Raw genomic sequence first — 22686 nt, 5'->3', positions numbered from 1 at the left:
TTTTATTTAATGTAACATAGCGTTTACGTTTGCTTATCATTCACAAATCCAAACCCTGGTCATTGTCTGGGGGGACAGTGAGTGTGGTTTGGATATAGCCTACATTTTCAAAAGAACGCTACCAAAATATAACAAATATAACAAAAAAATATAAACTAATGTAAACTAATGTAAAATCATAATAATACACACTATTATTACACAATACACAATAACACATTAATTAACAATTACCACTGTTCTAAATGAATAGCTCCAACATTACAAATGCAGTAGTAGGTCTTGTTTAGTTAAAAATATAACGTAAATATCTGTGTCAGTGGTTGTAAATGTGTAGATATCATAGTTTATTGGGTCAGCTTCTGTTAAAACATTGCATAAGTCTAGTCTTGTCTAGTCTAGTCTTCTTGTCTAGTTAAGTCTAGTCTAAATGCGGAATAAACGTGGAAACACTGTCGTTCAAGCCAGGTGCCTCTGTCAGCTCTGGGGGCTAAGCACCCCCAAAGATCAGATGCTAGAATCGCCCCTGTCTGCTAGGTGCAAGAATAACTCCATGGAGCTAATTGACGCAGTGAGCACTCATCCCCATAATTAACATTTAGAAAGGTGAGCAAATCAATGGATCGTTGGGTTAAATCTGTCCAATAGCAACTTTTTAAAATCACTCAAAAGACGGAACTAGAGTATTTCAGTAGAATTTAAAATGCGGATCGATAAATAATGGATTAATGAATGAGCATTTTATGAAGATTAACATGTGTTGAAAGGCTCCTATTCGTGTGGACGAGCTGAGTTATGTATGGGCCATGGATATTACTCAGATATGATCTGTGAGATTACAAAAGGAACAATTTCTCGGACACTGATGAGCGCCGCTGTGCTCGTACGTGGCAACATCCGAAACCGCATCCTGCCGTACTAAAGAGTATGTCAAAATAGTACGCTGTGTAAGGACTCGACATACTATTTAGTACGGTAGTATGCGGTTTCAGCTGGACCTTGTTGTTTCAGTTCCCCTGTATGCAGTGGGATTGGCCTGCTGAAGGGGTGTGTGTACTGAGAGGCGGATTGCGTCTCTCTGTGGATGTATTGTTAGCGCCGCCGCTTAGCTCAAGCTGCTAATACGTTGTAGAAATGAAGTCAAAACCGGTGAATGCTAACTAAAACAGCAGTTGTTTTTGGAGGTACAGTATGACCGGAGTCTCGCGACTCTCTCGTTTTTGCCGGTAGTCTATGAAGGATGGGATTTCCCCTTTCCTTTCCTTTTTTTTTTTCTCCTGACCAGCTAGCTAAGTTTGAGAAGTAAAGAGAAACAGGAGCAAAACAGGACTGAGAGCTGCTCACACAGACCTATGCGACTGAACGCAGGTAGCTAGCATTGACTAGCAGTTTGTTTATAATATCATGCTAGTTGTTCTGATGTAGGCGATATTCTAACAGGCTGACTGACAGGCTACAGCTCGCTGTTTGTTATATAAGTCCCTCAGAGCAGAGCTACCGCAGGAGGTTGGTCATTCATATATATATATATATATATATATATATATATATATATATATATATATATATAAAATATTAGTGTGTATGTATGTATGTGTGTGTTTGTGTAACATACTTCCGGTATGTAACCGTGTTGCTGCTGCGGCTGTTTGGTAGCTTTGTGTGTTTTCCTTGCCTGCAGTCCAGCGCCTCTGGACAAAAAGAGGTGCTCAGGTTGGTTAGACACGTTTTGGTTTTTTTTTCAAACATTTGGCATTTTACGACTACAGTTGGTTACAGCTTTAGAAACATATATTGTGTGTGTGTGCTTGTGCATAACTACCAGTGTCGCATTTTCTGGCATTTGAATTCCAGTCTGCTGTTCTGTGTAGACATGTGTGTAACGTTTGCCTTATATATATATATATATATATATATATATATATATATATATATCAGTACATGATCGATCATAAATTGAAGATGCCTCATTATCATAATAATCAAAAATACAAGAATGTAGTTTGTTAAAATGGTTTTTTTCCCCCTTCTTACTGCTAACAAAGAGATGTCCCACAGGTTCAGTGTTTGCGTGGATCTTCAGTGTCATGATGCAATGATCTGCCCTTTTTCCATTTCTGACCAGATCCCATCAATACACCTCTGGGTTTCAGCTGATACCTGAGACCGATTCAATACTCCCGTCCTCATACTGACTCTCTCTGTAAGGTTTTCTCCCCCCCCCCCCCCCCCCCTCCCCAAGTTATGCAGATAATTAACAGCATGATGGTGGCTTTCTTTTGAAACAAGACGTGTTCTCTGTTAACAAGCATTATTTACGTCCATCAGTCAGCATTACACACATTCACAGCATAAATACTAAAGTCGCTTAGATTGTAAAATGGTCCGATACAAGGTATGGGCCTTGATGGCAGTACACTGGATTTCATGCTATTTCTTGCTTCGCTCTTTGGTCTTTTGGTTAAATGTGAAAAGAATGTGGTTGAAATAAAATCCTGGTGTGACTATGAAATACTCTACTGTATTAAGTTTTATACTGTACCTTGCCAGGATTCCTCCTGTATATCCATCCTGTGTTAAGGCATGTGTGGCTCGCTGTGGTGCGTTTTTAACTTGAATTATTGAATTCACTCAATATGGCATTTTAATGCTTCTACAATTGATGTCTCATTCCATTTGTGTCATTAATTCATTCGCATCGTCTTTTATCTTTTTAGACCAGTTCATTAGCATATCATACAGCAGGGAACACTATTAATCAAACATTTTCACATCCAGTCATTTTACAGTAGCTGAATCTGTTGTGAATGTTCAGGGTTTTTTTGTTTTTTTTTAATCCCCCAGTATGTAACAGTCATGGTGGACTTTTGTCTTAAGGGCTGGATGGAACAGCAATGTCTCCATTTCATGATAAAAGAAAGAGAATGTCAGCGAGTCATTTGATCATTGTTCTTTCCATGCACCCTAATCAATGACCTATTGTTACTGCATCAAGCTAGATTAATTATTTAACATTTCGTCAGGGAAAAGGTGTTGCTCATTGTTCTTCAGAATCATGTTTATTGGCCAAGTATGTTAACACGCACAAGGGATTTGGTTTATGCTGGCATTTTAATCTGATTTTGGGATTGTAGTCCATTGTTTTGTTAACAGAGTCTGACTATGTAGAGCTTTGCAACACAGGACTATGGCCAGTCTCAGGAAAAGGTCGTGTTTCTTGTGGAAATTCTGAAATGTGGATTTTTTTTGTGCGTGTGTGTGTTTTATTTCCTTGTCAGATCATATTGGTGGAGACACTGTGATTATTTAAACAGTGATCAAATGTACCAAAAATTCAGTGTATGAATGTGGTCCAAGATTAAAGATAAGTGATTGATGTGTAAGGTTGTTTAAATTAAGCCTCATAGATTGTCAATTGTACTCCAGGGTGACGCATTGGCACCATTCCTATTTGTCATCATTCTGGACTATGCCCTTCGCAAAGCCATCACCGGGAGAGAGGCGGAACTTGGTCTCACATTAACTCCGCACAGGTCGCACAGGCACCCGGCAAAGGTGCTTGCAGATCTCGAATATGCCGATGACATTGTTCTACTATCTAATGATGTCTTACAGGCTCAGAGACTGCTGACGCTCGTGGAGGAGGAGTGTCGCCAGATCGGACTCACTGTCAATGAGCAGAAGACCAAAGTGATGTCTTTCAATGTCCCCACAACTCCTCTAGTGACGACAAACGGCAGCCCTTTGGAGGAAGTAGCCGACTTCAAATACCTAGGCTCCTGGGTCAGCTCCACGAGTTGTGATATGAAGGTGCGCAAGGCACTCGCTTGGAGATCCCTAAACGATATGAAGGCTGTCTGGAAATCAAGCATGCCACAAGATCTCAAGATCAAACTCTTCCGCGCCACCGTGGAACCCATACTTCTATATGGAAGCGAGTGCTGGGCACTGAATACATCCCTTCAGAAGTCGCTGGACGGCTCATACACCCGCATGTTGCGAGTTGTATTGAACGTCAACTGGCAGGACCATATCTCCAACAAAGTCCTATATGGCGACCTGCCCAAGATCACAGACAAGGTTGCCTGGCGCAGGCTTGGCCTTGCAGGCCACTGTTTCCGCCACAGCGATCTGCCAGCAAGCCATCTAGTTTTGTGGGAGCCAACCCACGGCTCTCGCCGGCCTGGACGCCCAGTAACAACATTCTTGGACACTTTGAAGGGGGACGCAGGGGCGGCCGACATTGTCGAGCTAGCCAACTGTATGCTGGATCGTGAGAATTGGACAGCTAGGTGTGCAGCTTGGCTGAGGCCGCCCTGATGATGATGATGATGATCATCATCATAGATTGTGATGTGCATGTATAGGGGAAATATAGACCCTGGCCTACCACAGAATTCTTCAGGAATGAGGATTTTTGTGTTATTTCAGAATTATTGTTTAGCTCAATGTGTGTTGATGAGCCAGTGTGACATTTTTGTTCCATACTGTATTGCCCTCTAGCAGTCTGGATTTGAAGCTAACAAAAAGTAAATGTAACAGACTGCTTATAAGTGTGTGTGTGTGTGTGTGTGTGTGTGTGTGTGTGTGAGAGAGAGAGAGAGAGAGGGTGCACAGAGAGATAGGGGGAGACATTTGAAAGTGAACTGAAGAAACCCCAGAGCACTCATGATAGCTTTTCCAGAGTGTACTGAGAGACATTGACCCTACTCTAAAACAGCGCACACATACCATGTCTGTTTTCAATTTCATTCCTTACAAGGAAAAATTCTGTATGATACATATCACTTTCACATATATTTTTTTCAAACCATTTAACTTCAATTTCTAACATGTCTAACTATATGTTTGTACATGCTTCCCTTTATTGCTAACTGGATTCCCCCTTATTTCTCAGTCTGTGTCATTTGCTAAGGCGTGGTCTTCATTTCCTGATTATATATAGGGATAATCAGTTCTAGGCAGCACGGTGGTGTAGTGGTTAGCGCTGTCGCCTCACAGCAAGAAGGTCCTGGGTTCGAGCCCCGGGGCCGGCGAGGGCCTTTCTGTGTGGAGTTTGCATGTTCTCCCCGTGTCCGCGTGGGTTTCCTCCGGGTGCTCCGGTTTCCCCCACAGTCCAAAGACATGCAGGTTAGGTTAACTGGTGACTCTAAATTGACCGTAGGTGTGAGTGTGAATGGTTGTCTGTGTCTATGTGTCAGCCCTGTGATGGCCTGGCGACTTGTCCAGGGTGTACCCCGCCTTTCGCCCGTAGTCCGCTGGGATAGGCTTCAGCTTGCCTGCGACCCTGTAGAAGGATAAAGCGGCTAGAGATAATGAGATGATAATCAGTTCTAGTTCATATTAATCACGTATAGCTCTTTTCATCAGTGCAATCTTAGCTACAATTGCAGTAACATGTTCCCTTGTGGAGAAAAATGCTGCCTGAAATAGTCTGTGGTGTTTTCTGGAGAACACGTTTATTTTACTACAGTTCAGCTCTGTACCAGAGAGAATGTGCAGTTATTATAATTCAGTGATTCAGACACTAAGACAGATATAAAATCTGTGTGTGTGGGGGGGGGTCGTCTTCTATTTATTTATTTATTTATTTATTTATTTATTTTTAAGAAAAACATCACGTCTGCTCACTGTCTGATTTGTGTTTGTTGCAGGTAGTGATGGAGGCAAGAGAGTTGTACGTGGTGGCTGGAAGCTTCATCGGGTTCCAGGTGTTTTTCTCTGGCATCAGCCCATTACTATCGTCTGTGTTAACACAAGGCTATGAGAAACTCCCACCCAACAAAATCAATGAGTGGAACTCCAGGTATTATATACACACACTGTTCTACTAGAGTGTATACTGTTCTGTACACTACTTAAAGGTCATAGGCAAAGGTTTTCAATTTATGCACATTTGAAACTTTTATGTTAAAAAACCCTCTGTAATTTTCTTCTGGTCCCAAGTAGTATTGTTAATAAGTAATAATAAGCTAGAATAAGTTAGCGCGGATCGCGGCGAATTTCTGCTCAGCGATTTTCGTGACCACTCGACGCATGACGTCATTCATGGCAAACAAATTGCTTGAGTTGAGTCCACTTCCGCTTATTTGTATTGCTGTTTGGCTTGAGTGCAGACGTGCGTTCGGGAATTTCCAAAGAAAAAACATGCCTTACTGTTGTGCAGTGAACTGCAACAACGGGACCGGTTCAGGAAGAAGTTTTTACCTTTTTCCAAGAGAAGAGGTGGAGAGAGTGGATTGTGCGTGTGAAGCGAGAGGGTTGGCAGCCGGGTAAATACGGCACTCTGTACTCCGATCACTTCGAGGAGGAGCATTGATTCATTTTTGAAGAATCCTCATCTGTTGGAGAGTTTAGGTGTCAGTGTCGGACAGAGAAGGCTCAAACCTGACGCTGTTCTGACAAAATTCGAACACAAAATCAAGCAGTCAAAGAAGAAACGGAGCAGCAATGCTCAAGCAAAAAGGAGAAGATTGGAGGTAAACATTTTTACCTTTGCTTGCAATTGACAAGTCAAGAATCTTGAGGGATCCTGTACAATCATTGTGGAAATGAGACAAAAGGGACATTTCCTCGCTTAGAGTAGCGTGTAAATAGTATAATGCTTGTATTACTATTATCAATATATTATATTAGCAATATAAATTAATCCACATTATATTATAGGGATGGGCGGCACGGTGGTGTAGTGGTTAGCGCTGTCGCCTCACAGCAAGAAGGTCCTGGGTTCGAGCCCCATGGCCGGCGAGGGCCTTTCTGTGCGGAGTTTGCATGTTCTCCCCGTGTCCGCGTGGGTTTCCTCCGGGTGCTCCGGTTTCCCCCACAGTCCAAAGACATGCAGGTTAGGTTAACTGGTGACTCTAAATTGACCGTAGGTGTGAATGTGAGTGTGATTGGTTGTCTGTGTCTATGTATCAGTCCTGTGATGACCTGGCAACTTGTCCAGGGTGTACCCCGCCTTTCGCCCGTAGTCAGCTGGGATAGGCTCCAGCTTGCCTGCGACCCTGTAGAACAGGATAAAGCGGCTAGAGATAATGAGATGAGATATTATAGGGATTATGTGTGTGTCTGTGTGGTTTAATTATTCTTCAAAAGGGCTCTTATTTAGTATTACGACAAAAGTAAGAATTTATCATAACTACCTGGATAAATCGTTTGGGCGCGAGTCTTGTTGAGGTCCGGGGTCACCGGGATCAGAGTCGGCCGAGTCGCTGTCCGATTCCGAGGCCGCATGGTCAAACCAGTGAGCCACATTCACCGATCACTTCACAACGGCCATAGGTTCATACATATATGGTTTCACCTCTCGGTATTCAATTTGGAGAGTTCCTACTTCAAAATCGCTATCGCTTTCAGACATTTTACACAACCTCTCACAACCAAAGTCCGTACACGTGTGCTCGGTTCGCAAGTAAACACAGAACTGCTCCCAGTCTGTTTGCCTTGAATGACGTCACGATGACTGTCTCCTGGCGGTAAAAGTGGGCATAAATGAGATGTAAACAAACCTTCGGAACTTGCGCAAACCAGTATATTTTAATTGTTTTATTCAATTTTAGGGTGCAAATTAGACACCAGGAGGATTGAATTCACTTTTTGGGTTGTTGTTCTAGAAAATAAAGTTGATATTCTACGTTCCACCTCTGACTCTTGCCTATGACCTTTAAACTTTCATTCTAATACCAACGTCTCATAAATCACTAACTAGCTGGGCCTAGTCTCTGCTATAATTCTGCACAAACGCATCGTCATTGCATTCTGTAAACTTGAGTCTAGTGTTTTGCTGTGTTCATTACTTCTATGTTGGATTACACTGGAAACGATTAGTGAGAAAATTACACGAACATGATAGATCACATCCAGTTCAAGATAATCAGTATAACATTATCCTACACTGAACATGTTTAAATTATGTTGTGTTTGTTCATCTTAGTTATTCCTATAATATGCCATGCACCATTCACATACAGCTCTGGTGTCCTTTGTGTTGCTGAATGTGTCTCACAGTCTCTCATTGGTTCAGTACTTTGTCTTATGTCTGAAAGGTGCAAAGCTGTAAAAGATCACAATGGTGGATTCAACACTTGTGTATTCTCTGTACAATTGTGTAGTATCAAGGAAAAATCCAGACTTTCATGTTGTTCTTAATAATTAACATGTTTTCTTCAGTTGTTGCTAATGCTACTCGCTGTTGCCTGCTGTTGTTGCTCTACTGCAGTTTCAGTCTAAAATATTACATGAATGTTTAAAGTTCATGGTAGTAGAACAGTACCAATAACCACTCAGGCCTTTAACTGTAAATATGTCTTTAAAGTAGCTTTTGTAATAAGTTTTATGTGCTCTGATGGAGCAAAGGTGGGAAATGACATCATTACGACCTGAAGGCACCACAAACACAGCATTAGTTTTAGCCCTCACTTCATCTCTACCTAAAGAGAGTGATGCAGCGGTGGTTTAGACTGTCCAGCTCGCTCACATCCTCATCTGTACGCTCTACTTAAACTTTCATTCTAATACCAACGTCTCATGAATCACTAACTAGCTGGGCCTAGTCTCTGCTATAATTCTGCACAAACGCATCGTCATTGCATTCCGTAAACTTGAGTCCAGTGTTTTGCTGTGTTCGTTACTTCTGTGTTGGATTACACTGGAAATGATTAGTGAGAAAATTAGCTCTTGTTGTCTGTTATCACTTGCCTATGAGATTTGTTTTTATTTATTTTTTTTCTCCTATTAAATGCCATTGTTACTGTGCTAGCAATTACAATGTGACATCAGAGCAACACACAACAGCCAAGAAAAAAAAGAAAACACAGCACCAGAGTCACTCAACACAGCACATATACGTAATTCAACATAAAAATATTTTGTGTTTCAGGGTGGAGTTTTCCTTTAAGATGGGAAAAGACTATGACAAAAGTTTGCCTTGGTTTTACAGACTCTGCTATTGAAAGGGATTTGAACTTTTAAAAAGAAAGACTCCTAAACTTTACGTTTAACCTGGACAGTATCTGAAGTACAAGTGTGTCTGTTCATGAAGAAAGGTTTCCGTTGGCGTTTGTGAAATGCAGCTACACACATCTTTGCACTCAGCGTGCATATTTCTGTAAGAGCTCCATACGCATTATGAGCTTAAAACATTTTAACGCTGCACTCCATCATTTCTCAACTGATGTCTTTCTGGCAGACTTGTGCCACTCAGAGACTTCTTCAGCACAGCTGCAGACTTCCTGATACTGTAGTCAATAGCAATAAGCAACTGTCAATCCTGTTTCTTTCTTACTATGAAAGAAGGAATGTTTTCACTTTCATCTGCTGTTGTTGAAACCTCAGGTATAGGAGAGGCAAATTTAAAGTGCCTCGTGTTTTTTAATACCCAAAGCAAAATTTCTCCAGAGTCTGCATAATGCTGTTCCACCCAATCCCATCACTGCATCGTTAGCTGTCAGACAGGAGTACTGAACATTTCTGTGTCTTCAAAATACTGACTTAATATTACCTCCCTAGGCTTGTGTCCACTGTCCATGCTGTGATTGTTGGGCTTTTCTGCCTTTACATCCTGTGGTTTGATGACGCAGTCAACGCAGATCCAGTCTGGTAAGAGGAAGACAAGGAGCTTAAAGGGGAATGCTGCTCATTCATCTCCACACACTTCACACTGATCATCACCCTCCAAGCATTTAGTGAGAGCTTGAGACTAATTTGGTTATGTGTCATTTGTAAATTTTACCAGTGAGCACTGCTTTTCTGTGGAAACTCGGATTGTTGGTAAAGATTCCAAAATTGAAACTTGCTGTGGCAAGTTTAGTGATCATTTAACTTTTCTGTTAAGATTCCTAAAGTCTGAATAGATCAAAGTTTCCTCTGGACTGTTCAGTGAAGCATTGTCCCCTTCACATGATTAGGCGTGTTTCCACTGAGATTCTGGAACCTTCTGAGGAACAGATTTTGGGCTATGATCAGAGAGAGTTTTAGGAGTCTTTTGGTTTTATATTTCCACCACACTGCACAGACTATAATGTAATGTATAATATAAGGGAGACAAAGTGTCAGAGTACAGCAAAATTACAGCCATACAGATAACATGGAGGTGTTTGTGGTTCTTGATTACTTTTGCTTTGTTGTTAGATGACGTTGTTTAGGGATGCATCGTTATCAGTACTGGTATCAGGTATCCATCTGATACTGTGATCATTTACTGATACTCGTACATGTAAAAAATGCTGAGTTACCAACAATCAATACCAGGTGACACTGTAGGTTGTTGTGCTAATGAACAAACAACATAGAATGACAATGATCTTTTCGTATTTCGTGATTAATGATGTAAGGCGACTGCAAACTGTGCTCTATGAAAATATCAAGAGGAGCTAACACAGCGTCTTCATATAATACAAGTTACCTGATAAGGCATCTCAAACATAAAACTCAGCCCGAAGAGTTTATTGCTAGTGGCAGCAACCAATACTGCAGCAAACGCTGGCCAGGCGAGAAAAAGGTCTACAAGCCTGGGTTGGAGAAAATAATGTTACGAAAATAACTTAAGAAAACATAACAAAAATAACATAAGAATAACGTGATGAAAATAATTTGACAATCAGCCATTATTGATCCTTGACAACAAGGGATTCCTGCACAATGAAGGCAATGAAACCTATTTTACTTACAGCTGTATGTAAATACTTTTCTTTAGTGAAACAAACCCCACTCTTCTCCACCGCAAGCCTTCTTCAGTCCAGGGTAACTAACATAGTTACCCTGGACTGAAGTAAAGTGAGCACTTTAAAGGACCCATGGCATGGTGGTTTGTTGATGCTTTAAACGGGCTCGTGGAGGTTTCCGGATGTTATATCTGCAGCCTTTCTCGAAATGAACCCTCGGCACGTAGATGTAGCCTCCTGGGAGAAAGCCCCATTTCAGCCCTTTTCCCAGTGCGTCGTTTTGCTAATGAGAAGCATAGAGGCGGGGAAGGGTAGAGGGTGGGGGCAGGCCATGGGGGGAGGGGCTTGACCAAGCTGCGGGCATGCTACCTGTGTTACAGTCAATTTCCAGACTAAACTCAGTTTAACAGAGCATGCTGCATGCTTTTTGGTTTTGTAGCGCAGAGTACCTGGCTAACTGCAGGAAGCGGTTAGCTGCAGAGCTAATGTAGCCATTGCAAGGCTAACGCACCGATTTTAAAACACAGCAAAACGACTTAACAGTTATACACTTACTTGTTCGGTGTTTGTGGCTGATGCGGCAGGGATGCTTGGTACGGACCCAGGCTTCAGTGACAGTTGATGTGCAAAACCTGCCCTGTACTGTCCCAAGTTGTGGAAACATTCATCAGGAAAATGCTTCCGACAAACATACACCGTCTTAGGTAGACTCGACGGCGTATTATTGGAGTAAATAAAATTAAGCCACTGCGTCTTCAGGGGCTCTCCCGTCGGCAGTAAAAACAGACTCCTTTCTGTGTTGTCACATCCATGTACAGCGCAATTTCCATGTTTCACTCGCTTAGGTGGTGCCATGTTGTTGTGTCCTCTATGGTCTCCTCACTACAAAATTGAAGTGACGTATCTATGGTGGCAACTTTTGAGCTGGGCGGGCAATCCATGCAGTGGGTGGGAATCCAGAGGGGGGGCGTGGGGATCATCTCCCTTGCTGATGTTGTAAAGGGAAGAGCCTATCAACGCGCCATTTTGACGCGCCATTCTCAAATGTTGACAAAGGGTGGGCATAGTTTGGTTTACACATTATGACATTTCTAGCCACTGGGGTGACTTAAGAAGGTCAGAGGAACTCATTTTAACGTTAAAAAACCTCAGAAAGTGAAAATTTCATGCCATGGGACCTTTAAGGAAAGTTAAACTAACAATGTACAGTACCAGTCAAAAATTTGGACACACCTACCGGTACTTATTCATAGGGGTTTCTGTTACTTTGATTATTGTCTGTATTGTAGAACAATACTTGAAGACATCAAAACTATCAGATAACATAAGAAACATGTATGGAATTATGTGGTAAATGAAAAAGCGTTAAACAAAATGTTTCATATTTTAGATTCTTCAAAGGAGCCACTGTTTACCTTGACCCTTTGCACGCTATTGGCATTACCTTAACCAGCTTCATGAGGTAGTCATCTGGAATGCTTTTCAATTAACAGATGTGCCTCATCAAAAGTTAATTAGTGGAATTTCTTGCCTTCTTAATGCATTTGAGATCAAACAGTAAATAGTAAATAATAAAAATACAGCAAATAGCCCGATTCCACAACTGTAGTAATACGTGTCAAGAACCACTCAACTGAGTAAAGGGAAACGACATCCGTCATTACTTTAAGACATGAAGTGTCTTTTAATTAATAAAAATAAAGGAAACCATTGAATTAGAAGGTATGTCCAAACTAGTTTGTGCAGTGTTCATATGTTCTGGTTGCACATCATAAAAAGGTTGGAAGCTCATTCTGGGTAAATAAATAAATAAAGATCACTAAAGTTTACCAGTTAGTAATGCTTACTGCAGCAACCTTCACCACAGAAGTTACTCCCACATAGAAAAGTATGGTAGTTTCCATTTACTTTAAAAATAAATAAATACTGAAAATAAACTGGCACAGGAACTAAACAGGCCCTGGTTTCTAAAATTACTTGGTTCCTGAAAAGGTTCTTGCAGTGGAAATGTGCCTAATGGGTATGTTAAAGTGCTCCTGCATTGTGAGGCTGGAGTTTTGGAGGTGTGTCTTGACCTCTCTAAGCACAGAACGGCTCTCTCATATTTGTTTGTCCTCTTGTCTTTCTCTCTGTTTCTGTTCTTCTGTTCTTTTCTGTTTCTGTTTTTTTTTTTTTTTTTTTTTTGCCTGCTGCCTGTCTGGTCTGCATCTTTGCATCCTGAAAGAGAAGAATGGTAATGTCTCCGTTGTGGTCTCCCTGTTTTTCCCCAATCTCTCCATGTCACTTCCCCTTTTTTCCATCCTTCTGCCTATCTAACTCCTTTATCTGTCTGTCTGTCTGTCTGTCTGTCTGTCTATCTATCCTTCTGCTCTTCCTACTTCTCTGAATTGCCCTCCCATATGGCTGTTTTTCCTCCATCTATGTCATCTAGCTGTCTGTCTCTACTGGCCTCTCTATTTCATTCTGTCTTCCTCTGAATCAGAGAGCTCTTAGTTCTGCCAACAACGCGCCTTTTCACAGCACACAACAGCCTCCCCATTTCTCTTTCTCTGGCTCTTTCTCAGATGCCCAGACTCTCTCTCCCTCACATCATGTGACACTCACTTGACCCCCACTAGTCTTTGTCTCATTGTGCCTCAGAGCTGCCTCAGCCAGCAAATGCTTATGAGGCAAAAAATGAGAGACTGAAGGAAATGAGGAGGCTGCAGTGAACCCCGACTATCACTACCACACCTTCAGGGAAAAGCTTGTCTTGTCAAAGCTTTTGAAAAGCCTTTAGACATAGACGCATGTGCATGCTCCTTTCTAACAGCTGTCTGCATGTCTGTGCTTTTGTGACAATGTTTCTTGAGGTGTGCCTGTTCTGTGTGATGTTCTGAAATGCATTTTTTTTTCCTTTGTCAGAAAAGTTCCCTTCACAATCCCACACCTTTGTGTCTCTTGAGAATTTCTGATATCTTTTTCTTGTGTCTTGTTGAATACAATCTATGAATACGTGTCACATGATTTACTGAAAGCATAGCACTGATTCACTCAGTCAGTTGTATACATGGTTTCAAACTGGCCTTTTATTTTCTTTTTGTCTTTCTGTACGTTTTTGGTAACTGGCAGAAGCACATTGTATAGCTTCCTGTGGTGAATACTGCATTACCATCAACTCCAGAATTATTGGCACCTTTAAGAAAATGAGCAGAAGTAATTAACATTATATATATATATATTCAGTAAGATTTTTGGATATACAGTTGTATTTTTTTTTCTTATTTTTCAAACAAATTTAATGGTGAGCACTTCTTCCTGGAAAATGCTGTTTTTTATTAACACAACTAATAATTGGTGAAGCCACAGTTTTGCATGCATCCACTTCCTGGTAGAGTTTCGGCTCTTACAGACTTTTACAACTTTTTGTGGCTTATGGCTGTGATTTTTGCTTAATTGTATTTTTGAATTATGTACTGCTTCATGAGCTGCTTGTGTTTTTTGTGCATATCAGCAGCAAAGCTTCTTGGTGTTTCCCCAGTGCTAATGAATGATAAAGGGGTTTTAGATGTGTATAACCACTTGTACACTATATGGCCAAAAGTTTGTGTGTTTTGAGTAGGTTATCAGGTTGCTCACACCCATATGTGGGTGTTTCCCAAACTGTTGCAACAAAGTTGGAAGCACACAATTGTATCTTTTTTTATATGCTGTAGTATTAGTTTCCCTACACTAGAACTAAGGGGCCTAAACCTGTTCCAGCATGAAAATACCCTTCTGCACAAAAAGAGCTCCATGAAAACATGGTTTGCCAAGGTTGGAGTGGAAGAACTTTAGTGGCCTGCACAGAGCCTTGACCCCAACCCCACTGAACACCTTTGGGATGAACTGGAATGCCGAATATGCCCCAGGCCTCCTCGTCCAACAGCTGTACCTGACCTCACTGATGCTCTTGTGGTTGAATGAGCACCAGTCCCTACAGCTATACTCCAGCAGCAAAGGGGGACTAAATCTGGAATAGGATGTTCAAAAAGCACAAATGGCTGTAATGGTCAGGTGTCTGGCCGTATATTGTATATTTTCCAGGGAAGCAGGAAATTTAGGGATTCCTAAAGAGACTGAAGGAAAATAATATTTCCTCCCAAAATATGACAACTTGTTAGCATTTTTAAAAATGTTTATTACAGAGCCGTTAATTTTGCCAATTTTTGAGAATTGTTTTTGCTTATTTTTTTGTAATTGAAAATGTGTCTCATTTTCATGAAGGTGCAATTAATTCTGAAGTTTAATGTATTCCACTGGTAGTTTGTAAGATAAATCAATGTACTGTAGATTTTCTTTTACACACTAGTTAACAGGCTAATAAGACCAGTTCCCCTGTAGAGCTGTGTATTATGTCTGTTGCAACACATTGATAGAAACGGTCTGATAACAACAGTGAATATTTGACTTATGACAAAGTTCAGTAGCATGAGGCTACACATTTCCTCTTAGATTAGCCACATCTCATTCTGCTTACTTAAACTTACAAACGTACAAAAAAAAAATCCATATCCAATATCCTGCTTAGTGTAGCAGTGGGACTGTGTTAAGCAGGAAACTCCATGGTGAGGTTCCACTTTCTAAGGAGACTTTTGAAGTCCTTCAATTAGTCCTTAAAGCAGATATGCAGAACCTTTATTTTTAAATAAATTCCTGAGTGGATAGTATCTCCATCCTTGACTCTTGTATGCTATATAAATGGGAATTAAAAAAATTATTTTTGAGAGTTAAAATCGACCGCAAAGTTGGCATTTGAGCTGCCCCGCTCAGCCAGCCAGCCCTGAATGTTTGACGTCACAGCGGTAACCGGTTTTAAGGCCAAGGCCTTTGACAGCTATAGGCCAAGGTCATATAAATAAAAATTTATGGTGGAAGTAAGAAATACTGTTACCGACTTGCTCAACTAAGACTGATTTGACTTCATTGATTGTGGGTTGAATCTCATTAAAACAGGATAGGTGTTATAACTTATGCAACATGCATGTACATGCATGCATTTTCACTGATAAAATGTAAAAGGCTAATTAAATAATCAGATGAACTGAGATAATCACATTCTGAAGCAAATTAATTAATCTTAAACACACAATACAAGTTACATGTCTTAATCTAAATTCAGGTAAACAACGTGTGGTGGTTTTTGTTGTTTTTTAAACCAAATGAGAGTCGGAGCTTACCCGTCTGTGTTCTCGCTTCTTGAAGGCCGATCTTGTGGCCGATTGTTTTGAAACAATCTGACTTTCAGTTGTTTGTTCAGTTCTCTGTTCATTCGCTTCTTCCACGTAAGGGCGAGATGGCAGCAATATCCCGCGCAGAAATCAGACAGCTGGTTCATTCATTCTCCATTTTCTCCATACGGAGTATTCCGCCATTACTGCTCGGCTCAGGCAATTACTAAAACCCGGGACGGGACATCACCGGTTTTAGCAACAACCGTGGGGAGGTCACTGCCCGTTCCGTCCCGGGTTTTACCAGCAACCCTCGGCTCACGCTCCGGGAGAACTGATGCAACTGAACTTACTTTCCTTTTCTTGTAGTTTTATTTAATTGTTGGTACTCCACCCTCTTTCAATAAAGGCTTATAGCCAACGCTCCTCAACAGATCAGAGATTTCTTACGAGTCTTCAGTAAAATGTGCAGAGCAGAGGAGAGACCAGTGCATAGGCGCCCAATGTGCCCATGAACTTCTCGCAAAATGTGTCCAAATCTTTGCGGTTTGAACATTCTTGGACCATGAATCCAATGTAAATCCACCTTCTGTCATATTGCTGCACCCGCCAGCAACACATCTACGTGGCATGGCGATAAATTAGTTTAAAATGGAGGATTGGAGTTGCAGTCAGCTGTGTTTTAGTATAGCGGAAATGGCGATGAGACCGATAGATTTCCTGCTGTGACGTCACGGACGTCAAGGTCATTCACTCAGACCGCTACTTATATGAATCACTTTAATCATAAAAATGACTATATTAGATTTATTGTTAACACAAAACTATTCCTGTGCCATTCTTGAGGTCTCAAGGCATTTATAAACGAAAGTGAGGCCATGGTTCTGCGTATCTGCTTTAAGTCGTAATTGTCAAGTACACTGACTTTAAAACAGGAATATTGTGTCTAGCAGAATCCTGGAAAGGTGTGGTGCTCTAAAGATATCATCACGGTTTTGCCCTGATTGCAGGTTGGAACATTTGGCTTTAAACAAATCCAGTCCTACTGGTTTAGCGCTTCAGGTATTTTAAATGACATGAGGACTGCTCAGAACATGCTCCCGTGTACCCCAGTGAGCTTGAAACTGTATGCAACTCACTTATTAACTTGCATCCATTTACAGAGAGTGGAACTGCACAAATTGATAGACACAAAAAAATTACGGCGGCACGGTGGTGTAGTGGTTAGCGCTGTCACCTCACAGCAAGAAGGTCCTGGGTTCGAGCCCCGGGGCCGGCGAGGGCCTTTCTGTGCGGAGTTTGCATGTTCTCCCCGTGTCCGCGTGGGTTTCCTCTGGGTGCTCCGGTTTCCCCCACAGTCCAAAGACATGCAGGTTAGGTTAACTGGTGACTCTAAATTGACCGTAGGTGTGAATGTGAGTGTGAATGGTTGTCTGTGTCTCTGTGTCAGCCCTGTGATGACCTGGCGACTTGTCCAGGGTGTACCCCGCCTTTCGCCCGTAGTCAGCTGGGATAGGCTCCAGCTTGCCTGCGACCCTGTAGAAGGATAAAGCGGCTAGAGATAATGAGATGAGATGAGACAAAAAAATTACACTTTTTCAGCATTATGAGCATGGGGTTGGCTTGGGAGGAAAAGCATGCTTTAACATGTACTTGTGAAAATAATGTGTGTAAGCAAGATGATCTTGTACATGGTCAGATAGACTTTGGGATAGACTTTTGAATGTGATAAAATGCTGAACACTAGGCAGATGAAAGATAGAGCTGTGTTCTAAGTCTAAAATATTGCTGCCCAAGAAGGCATGGGGGCAAGCGTTTAGCATGCTAGCATATATTCAGATTTAGCAGGAGTTGTGTCTGTGTTGTGGTCGCATAGTATGTAGTTTGATTTGGGTGTGTCCTTGACAGCATCTAAATGAACCTGAGTATTACATTGATGTACGTAGAGAGAAGTGACAGATCAGGTTGCCAATAGGCCGGTCACGATAACAGATTTTGTTGGACGATATATTGTCTCAGAAATTATTGTGATAAACGATATTATTGTTAACGTCTTCAAGACAATTTTATGCCACTAGTAAAATAATAATCATGCAAATGCACCCTTTCAAAGAACAGTAAACTTTTTAATTAAGTCAACTTATTCAATTCAACAGTGGAACGTAAAAATATATAAATATAAATAAATAACGTAAAGAAATAAAACATCAATCAAACAAAACCACTCACAAAACAATAAATAAAATACAATCTATGGCTCTTAAAAATTGCACTTAAGTAAATATTAACTTGGCACAGGGTAATAAAAAGACATTCTTTTCTTCACAGGCAACATTCTGCCAATCCAGTTTCTCAAAGATTAGTACCCAGATAAACAAAAAGTGCAAAGTAACAACGTATTGCCTGCTGTCATTTGGATAAAAGTAACAACAATTAGAATGAGAACTTGTAGGCAAGGGCGTAGGTTTGGTATTAACATTGGTGGGGACATAAACCCAATGCCAACTATGGCTGCACAATTAATCGAATTTAATCGAAAATCGCGATTTTGGCTGCCACGATTAAATTAAATGAAAATCGCGATTTATTTCCATTTAAAATGCGAGCTCTGCTGTATATCTGATCAAGCACTTTTTGACCAATACTCCGCCAAACCATTAGGGGGCGAACCGACGCATGTAAGGTTTCATTACTCCGCCTAAATAAGCAAGCAAGCCAAGTGAGCAGAGCTTCAGTGCAGCGGTATCTTCTTCAAGGGGTGATAGCGTGAGAGTAGGTAACAGATTGAGGTGAGAGAGAAAAGCTAACTATGTCGGAACAACAGACTATTTAGCACTGGAGGCGATGTTGTGACCTGCCTTCGATCATGTTTAAAGCCAGAGCATGTTGATAGGCTGGTCTTTCTAGCTAAAAACTTGTAGGCCTCAGTATAATGCTATGTAATTGTTGCAATTGAGTTTTCAGTTCCTTCATCCTTTGGTAATTTCTTGGATAAATTTCATTTATTTGTCATTTGGAAATTAGAATTTCTCTTTTAAATTTCATTCTGCACTGAAAGCTGTTCATATTGTTTGTTTGAATATAGTGAAATAAAATTTAAGTGATTTCCCTAACATCAAGAATAATCGTGATTTAATAATCGCAGTTACAATTTTGATCAAGATAATCGTGATTATCATTTTTTCCATAATCGTGCAGCCCTAATGCCAACCCCCAGTGGCGCCAACTTCAGGCCAACATTAGAGGGTCACAATATTTTGCTCTGTTGTGTTCCACCAAAAGAGTCTCCATCATCTCTCCAAAGTCCAGACTTTTAAAATTTGAAGTTCAGAACTGTAGTAATTCATGAATAATAATAATAAAAATATGCAATTCATTTGATTAATTGCAAATCTTGCATGTGATGATTAACTCATTCTACCAATTTGCAAATGTGTTTTACAAGCGAATAATGCATTGACTGTCGGGAGGGTGTATGTTCCTTTCCCTCATAAATGGAAGTAAAACACGTACGGAGCCTTAAACTCTGCGTTCCATTCAGCTGGCAGGGGGAGTCGGCTCTCTTCTGTGTGATCTTTAACTAGTTTTAGAATGCCAGTTTAAGCTGATATGTGATTGATGTAACGGTAAAACAGGACGAGGTCTCTAGAACTTTTTTGACACGTTGAAAGGTTACAGTTTTACTTGGCAACAGAATGTATCTGAATTCTGATTGGTGGTTATGTTATTGCCCTTTTGTTGTCATCTTGAGCCCAGAGTGGGGAGAGGAGGGAGTGACCGGGATCTACAGAGAAAAGTTTTTAGCCTGCTGCTTCAAATGAACCCCCTCGAAAACCAATCAGTTCAGTGTATGTGTGTACTCGGTATGTGACGTTTTCAAAAGAGAGGCGGGAGTAACCAAAATTTCTGATCAAGAAGGCGGAGGCTGCTATGCTTATTACGTGAAAATGTTTTATTTGATTGTTCGTGGCCCAGACACCTTTTAATGTCCACATCACCATCGGGTTGTTGTTGTTTACATGTGTCATGTTACACGAACTTGGTCAGGACTTAACTGAAGCACTTCAAATTAAGGGTTAACGGACTGCTAAAGTTTGCAGGCACTTCACAAGCAAGACTAGGTGCAATATTAGCCAACATTAGCACAATTTGGTATGATTTAATAATGTCTTTGTGACCTTGATGAGCACCAGTTTTTGTCGGATTGTTATTTACATGCCACACAAACTTAGAAAACAGTCATGTTCGTATGTTGTCGTTTTTACACACTGAATACGAACTGTTGTTAACTGATTTTACGAGCTAATCTAACGTTACATTCCTCAAGGACAGTTTGCTAGGTAGCAGCCGGTTACTGCACTGCAACCGCACTTGCTAATTGACATGGTAGCCGAACTTGCTTGCTGTTTTTGCGACCACGCCCCCAGAGCGAATATTCATGAGCGAATTTTGCTTGGTTTCACCCAGTGGAAACTGACAGTAACTATTTGTGTACTGCGCACGGAGCGTGATTTTTTTTTTTTTTTTCTTCAGTCAGAAGTATTGGTAGGGACACGCCCATACCGTCCATACCTGATTCTACGCCTATGGTCTGTACAACGGAGCAACGTGGTGTTGTCTTTTCCCCATTCAGTGGATACCCTGGCTGGATAAGGCTCCGCCTCTGACAGAGAGCCGCGTGAGACGACAGAAAACAGTGCGGTGTTTTATTCAGTCAATGGATCAAGCTAATGCTCTGGTGACTTCCCTATGTAGAGGTACAGTGCGTAAATGCCAAGATCGCTGTAAAAAATAATGACCGAGTTCATTTACCGTACGACAAGTCGGTATATCGAATATCGCGACAGGCCTAGTTGCCAAGCCATCAGACAGTGAAAGTTTGTCTGGTGGCTAAATGGAGCTTGAGACTTTGGATCCATGAGACTGTGAGCGAGCGAGAGAGAGAGCAGGCCAGATTTAGTAGATATAATGTAGCGCAGACAGAAGGAGTTTGCCTCTTTCACTGGGGCAAAAAGGTTGGTGAAGATGACCAAGGCTACATCTACGGGTGTAACTGAGCCCGGTGTTCACTGTGGCATCTAGTTTCACACACAACCTTATCCACTGAACACCTGCCACTTACTGTCTATCGATTTCAGAGTCACTTTACTATGAAGAATACACGTTACACACTATACACATGAGCCACAGCTGGCAAAAACAAACAAAGAACCAAGAGAATATTGTTACAATAAAGTGCATAATTTGGAGATAGAAATGTAGAACAGTTACAACAGGCATTATACAGGAAGTAAAAATGATAAAGAAAAATGTGTATTTAAGAAATAACCTAGTAATCGTCAGTGTGTACTAACATTTTTGCTTGACTGAAATTTATTCATTCATTTATTCATTCATTCTCTATAACTTTTATCCAGTGCAGTTCACGGGTGAGCTGGAGCCAATCCCAGCTGACACTGGGTGAGAGGTGGGGTACACCCTGGACAGATTACCAGTTTATTGCACAGCTAACACAGAGAGACAGACAGCCATTCGTACTCACGTTCACACCTATGGGCAGTTTAGAGTAGCCACTTGACTTAATTCGCATGTGTTTGGACTGTGGAAGGAAACCGGAGCACCCAGAGGAAACCCACACAGGCATGAGGAGAATGTGCAAGGTCCACACATACCCCTTTTCCACCAAATCAGTTCCAGGGCTGGTTCGGGGCCAGTGCTGGTGCTGGTTCACAACTCGTTCAACTTGCGAGCCAGCTGAGAACCAGTTTGCTTTTCCATAGCTCGCGGTGCTAAGGGGAGCCACGTCAGTTACGTCGCTGTATACATCAGTTATGTTGCTGTACACGTCAGTTACGTCGCTGCGTTTGCATAAACCTTGGCGCGAACATCAAAGCAACAACAACACTGAGAAGAAGAAGAAGCAACAACAACAGTAATAATGGATGACTTCGCGTTTGTACAGCTGCTGCTTCTCGTCGCTTAAAAATGGCGACCTTTCGCGGTCTTGCTATTGTTGTTGGTTTTAACAACACCCCCCCCCCCCCCCCCCCCCCCCCGCTGTAAGCAGTTCTTTCCTCTGGCCCAGCAGAGAGTTGGCACTAGCCTGGAACTGTTTTTTCTGGCCCCAGAGCCAGTTTTTTGTCAGTGGAAACAGAAAACCCGGTTCCAAACTAAGCACTGGCCCTGAGCCAGCCCTGGAACTGCTTTGGTGGAAAAGGGGCAACAGAAAGGCCCTGATCAACTGTCAAGTTGCTTGTTGTGAGGCAACAGTGTTTCTCACTGTACCACCATGCCTCTCCCTCGTTTTATTTGAACAGAACTTTATTATCATGTAGGGAGAACATGTGCGTCTCTGCACAAGGCTGCCTTAAGGCATGAACAGGGATCAAACCCATGCTCTTCACTTTATAAGACTTGTCAGTTATTTATCTGATCACGAATCACAGGCAGGCTGAGACACGTTTCACACAATCCTATACCTACACCCATTTAGTAGTATTCTGCGTGTGTGAAAAAAAACTGGGTGCTCTAGTAACAGCAGAATAGAAACGCATATGTATAGAGACATGCTTAATCACAAATGAATTAAATTTAATTTTTGCATACTTCAATTATATTCATTATATCATAAAAATAATATAATGACGTCATACTTGTACTCACACTCAACTTTCTTACAACTGTGGCTCCTACTAAAAACAACTTGTTAGTTTATGAATGCTCCTCTTTTAGTTTTTCTCTTTATAATGTGTTAAGCAGTTACTAAAGTAGCATTAGTTGGTGTGGCAGCTCATCCACGGGGCAGATGAGTAGAACTTCAGCATTGAGAGAGCCAT

At 41.4% G+C, this 22686-nt stretch overlaps 1 protein-coding gene across 9 annotated transcripts in view; it reads left to right on the top strand.

The window, feature by feature from the left end:
- The first annotated feature begins 1034 nt into the window (after window positions 1–1034).
- LOC132868568 (TLC domain-containing protein 4-B-like) overlaps window positions 1035–22686 on the top strand; it is a 92386-nt gene continuing 70734 nt past the window's right edge. For 2 of the 9 annotated variants that reach the window (XM_060901542.1, XM_060901550.1), the window contains exons 1-3: window positions 1035–1368; window positions 5655–5806; window positions 9508–9597. In XM_060901542.1, the coding sequence (XP_060757525.1) occupies window positions 5661–5806; window positions 9508–9597 (236 nt within the window). In that variant the 5' untranslated portion in view covers window positions 1035–1368; window positions 5655–5660. Of the gene's footprint in view, window positions 1369–1395; window positions 1507–1681; window positions 1714–5654; window positions 5807–9507; window positions 9598–9665; window positions 9684–22686 lie in introns of those variants that run through there. The other 7 variants (XM_060901547.1, XM_060901540.1, XM_060901543.1 and 4 more) reach the window with 6 other exon arrangements.

This window comes from Neoarius graeffei, chromosome 20, assembly GCF_027579695.1.
Source record: "Neoarius graeffei isolate fNeoGra1 chromosome 20, fNeoGra1.pri, whole genome shotgun sequence".
Classification (NCBI taxonomy): domain Eukaryota; kingdom Metazoa; phylum Chordata; class Actinopteri; order Siluriformes; family Ariidae; genus Neoarius; species Neoarius graeffei.
The sequence above is the reverse complement of the archived record's forward strand: the minus strand, read 5'-3'. Positions and strand labels throughout refer to the sequence as shown.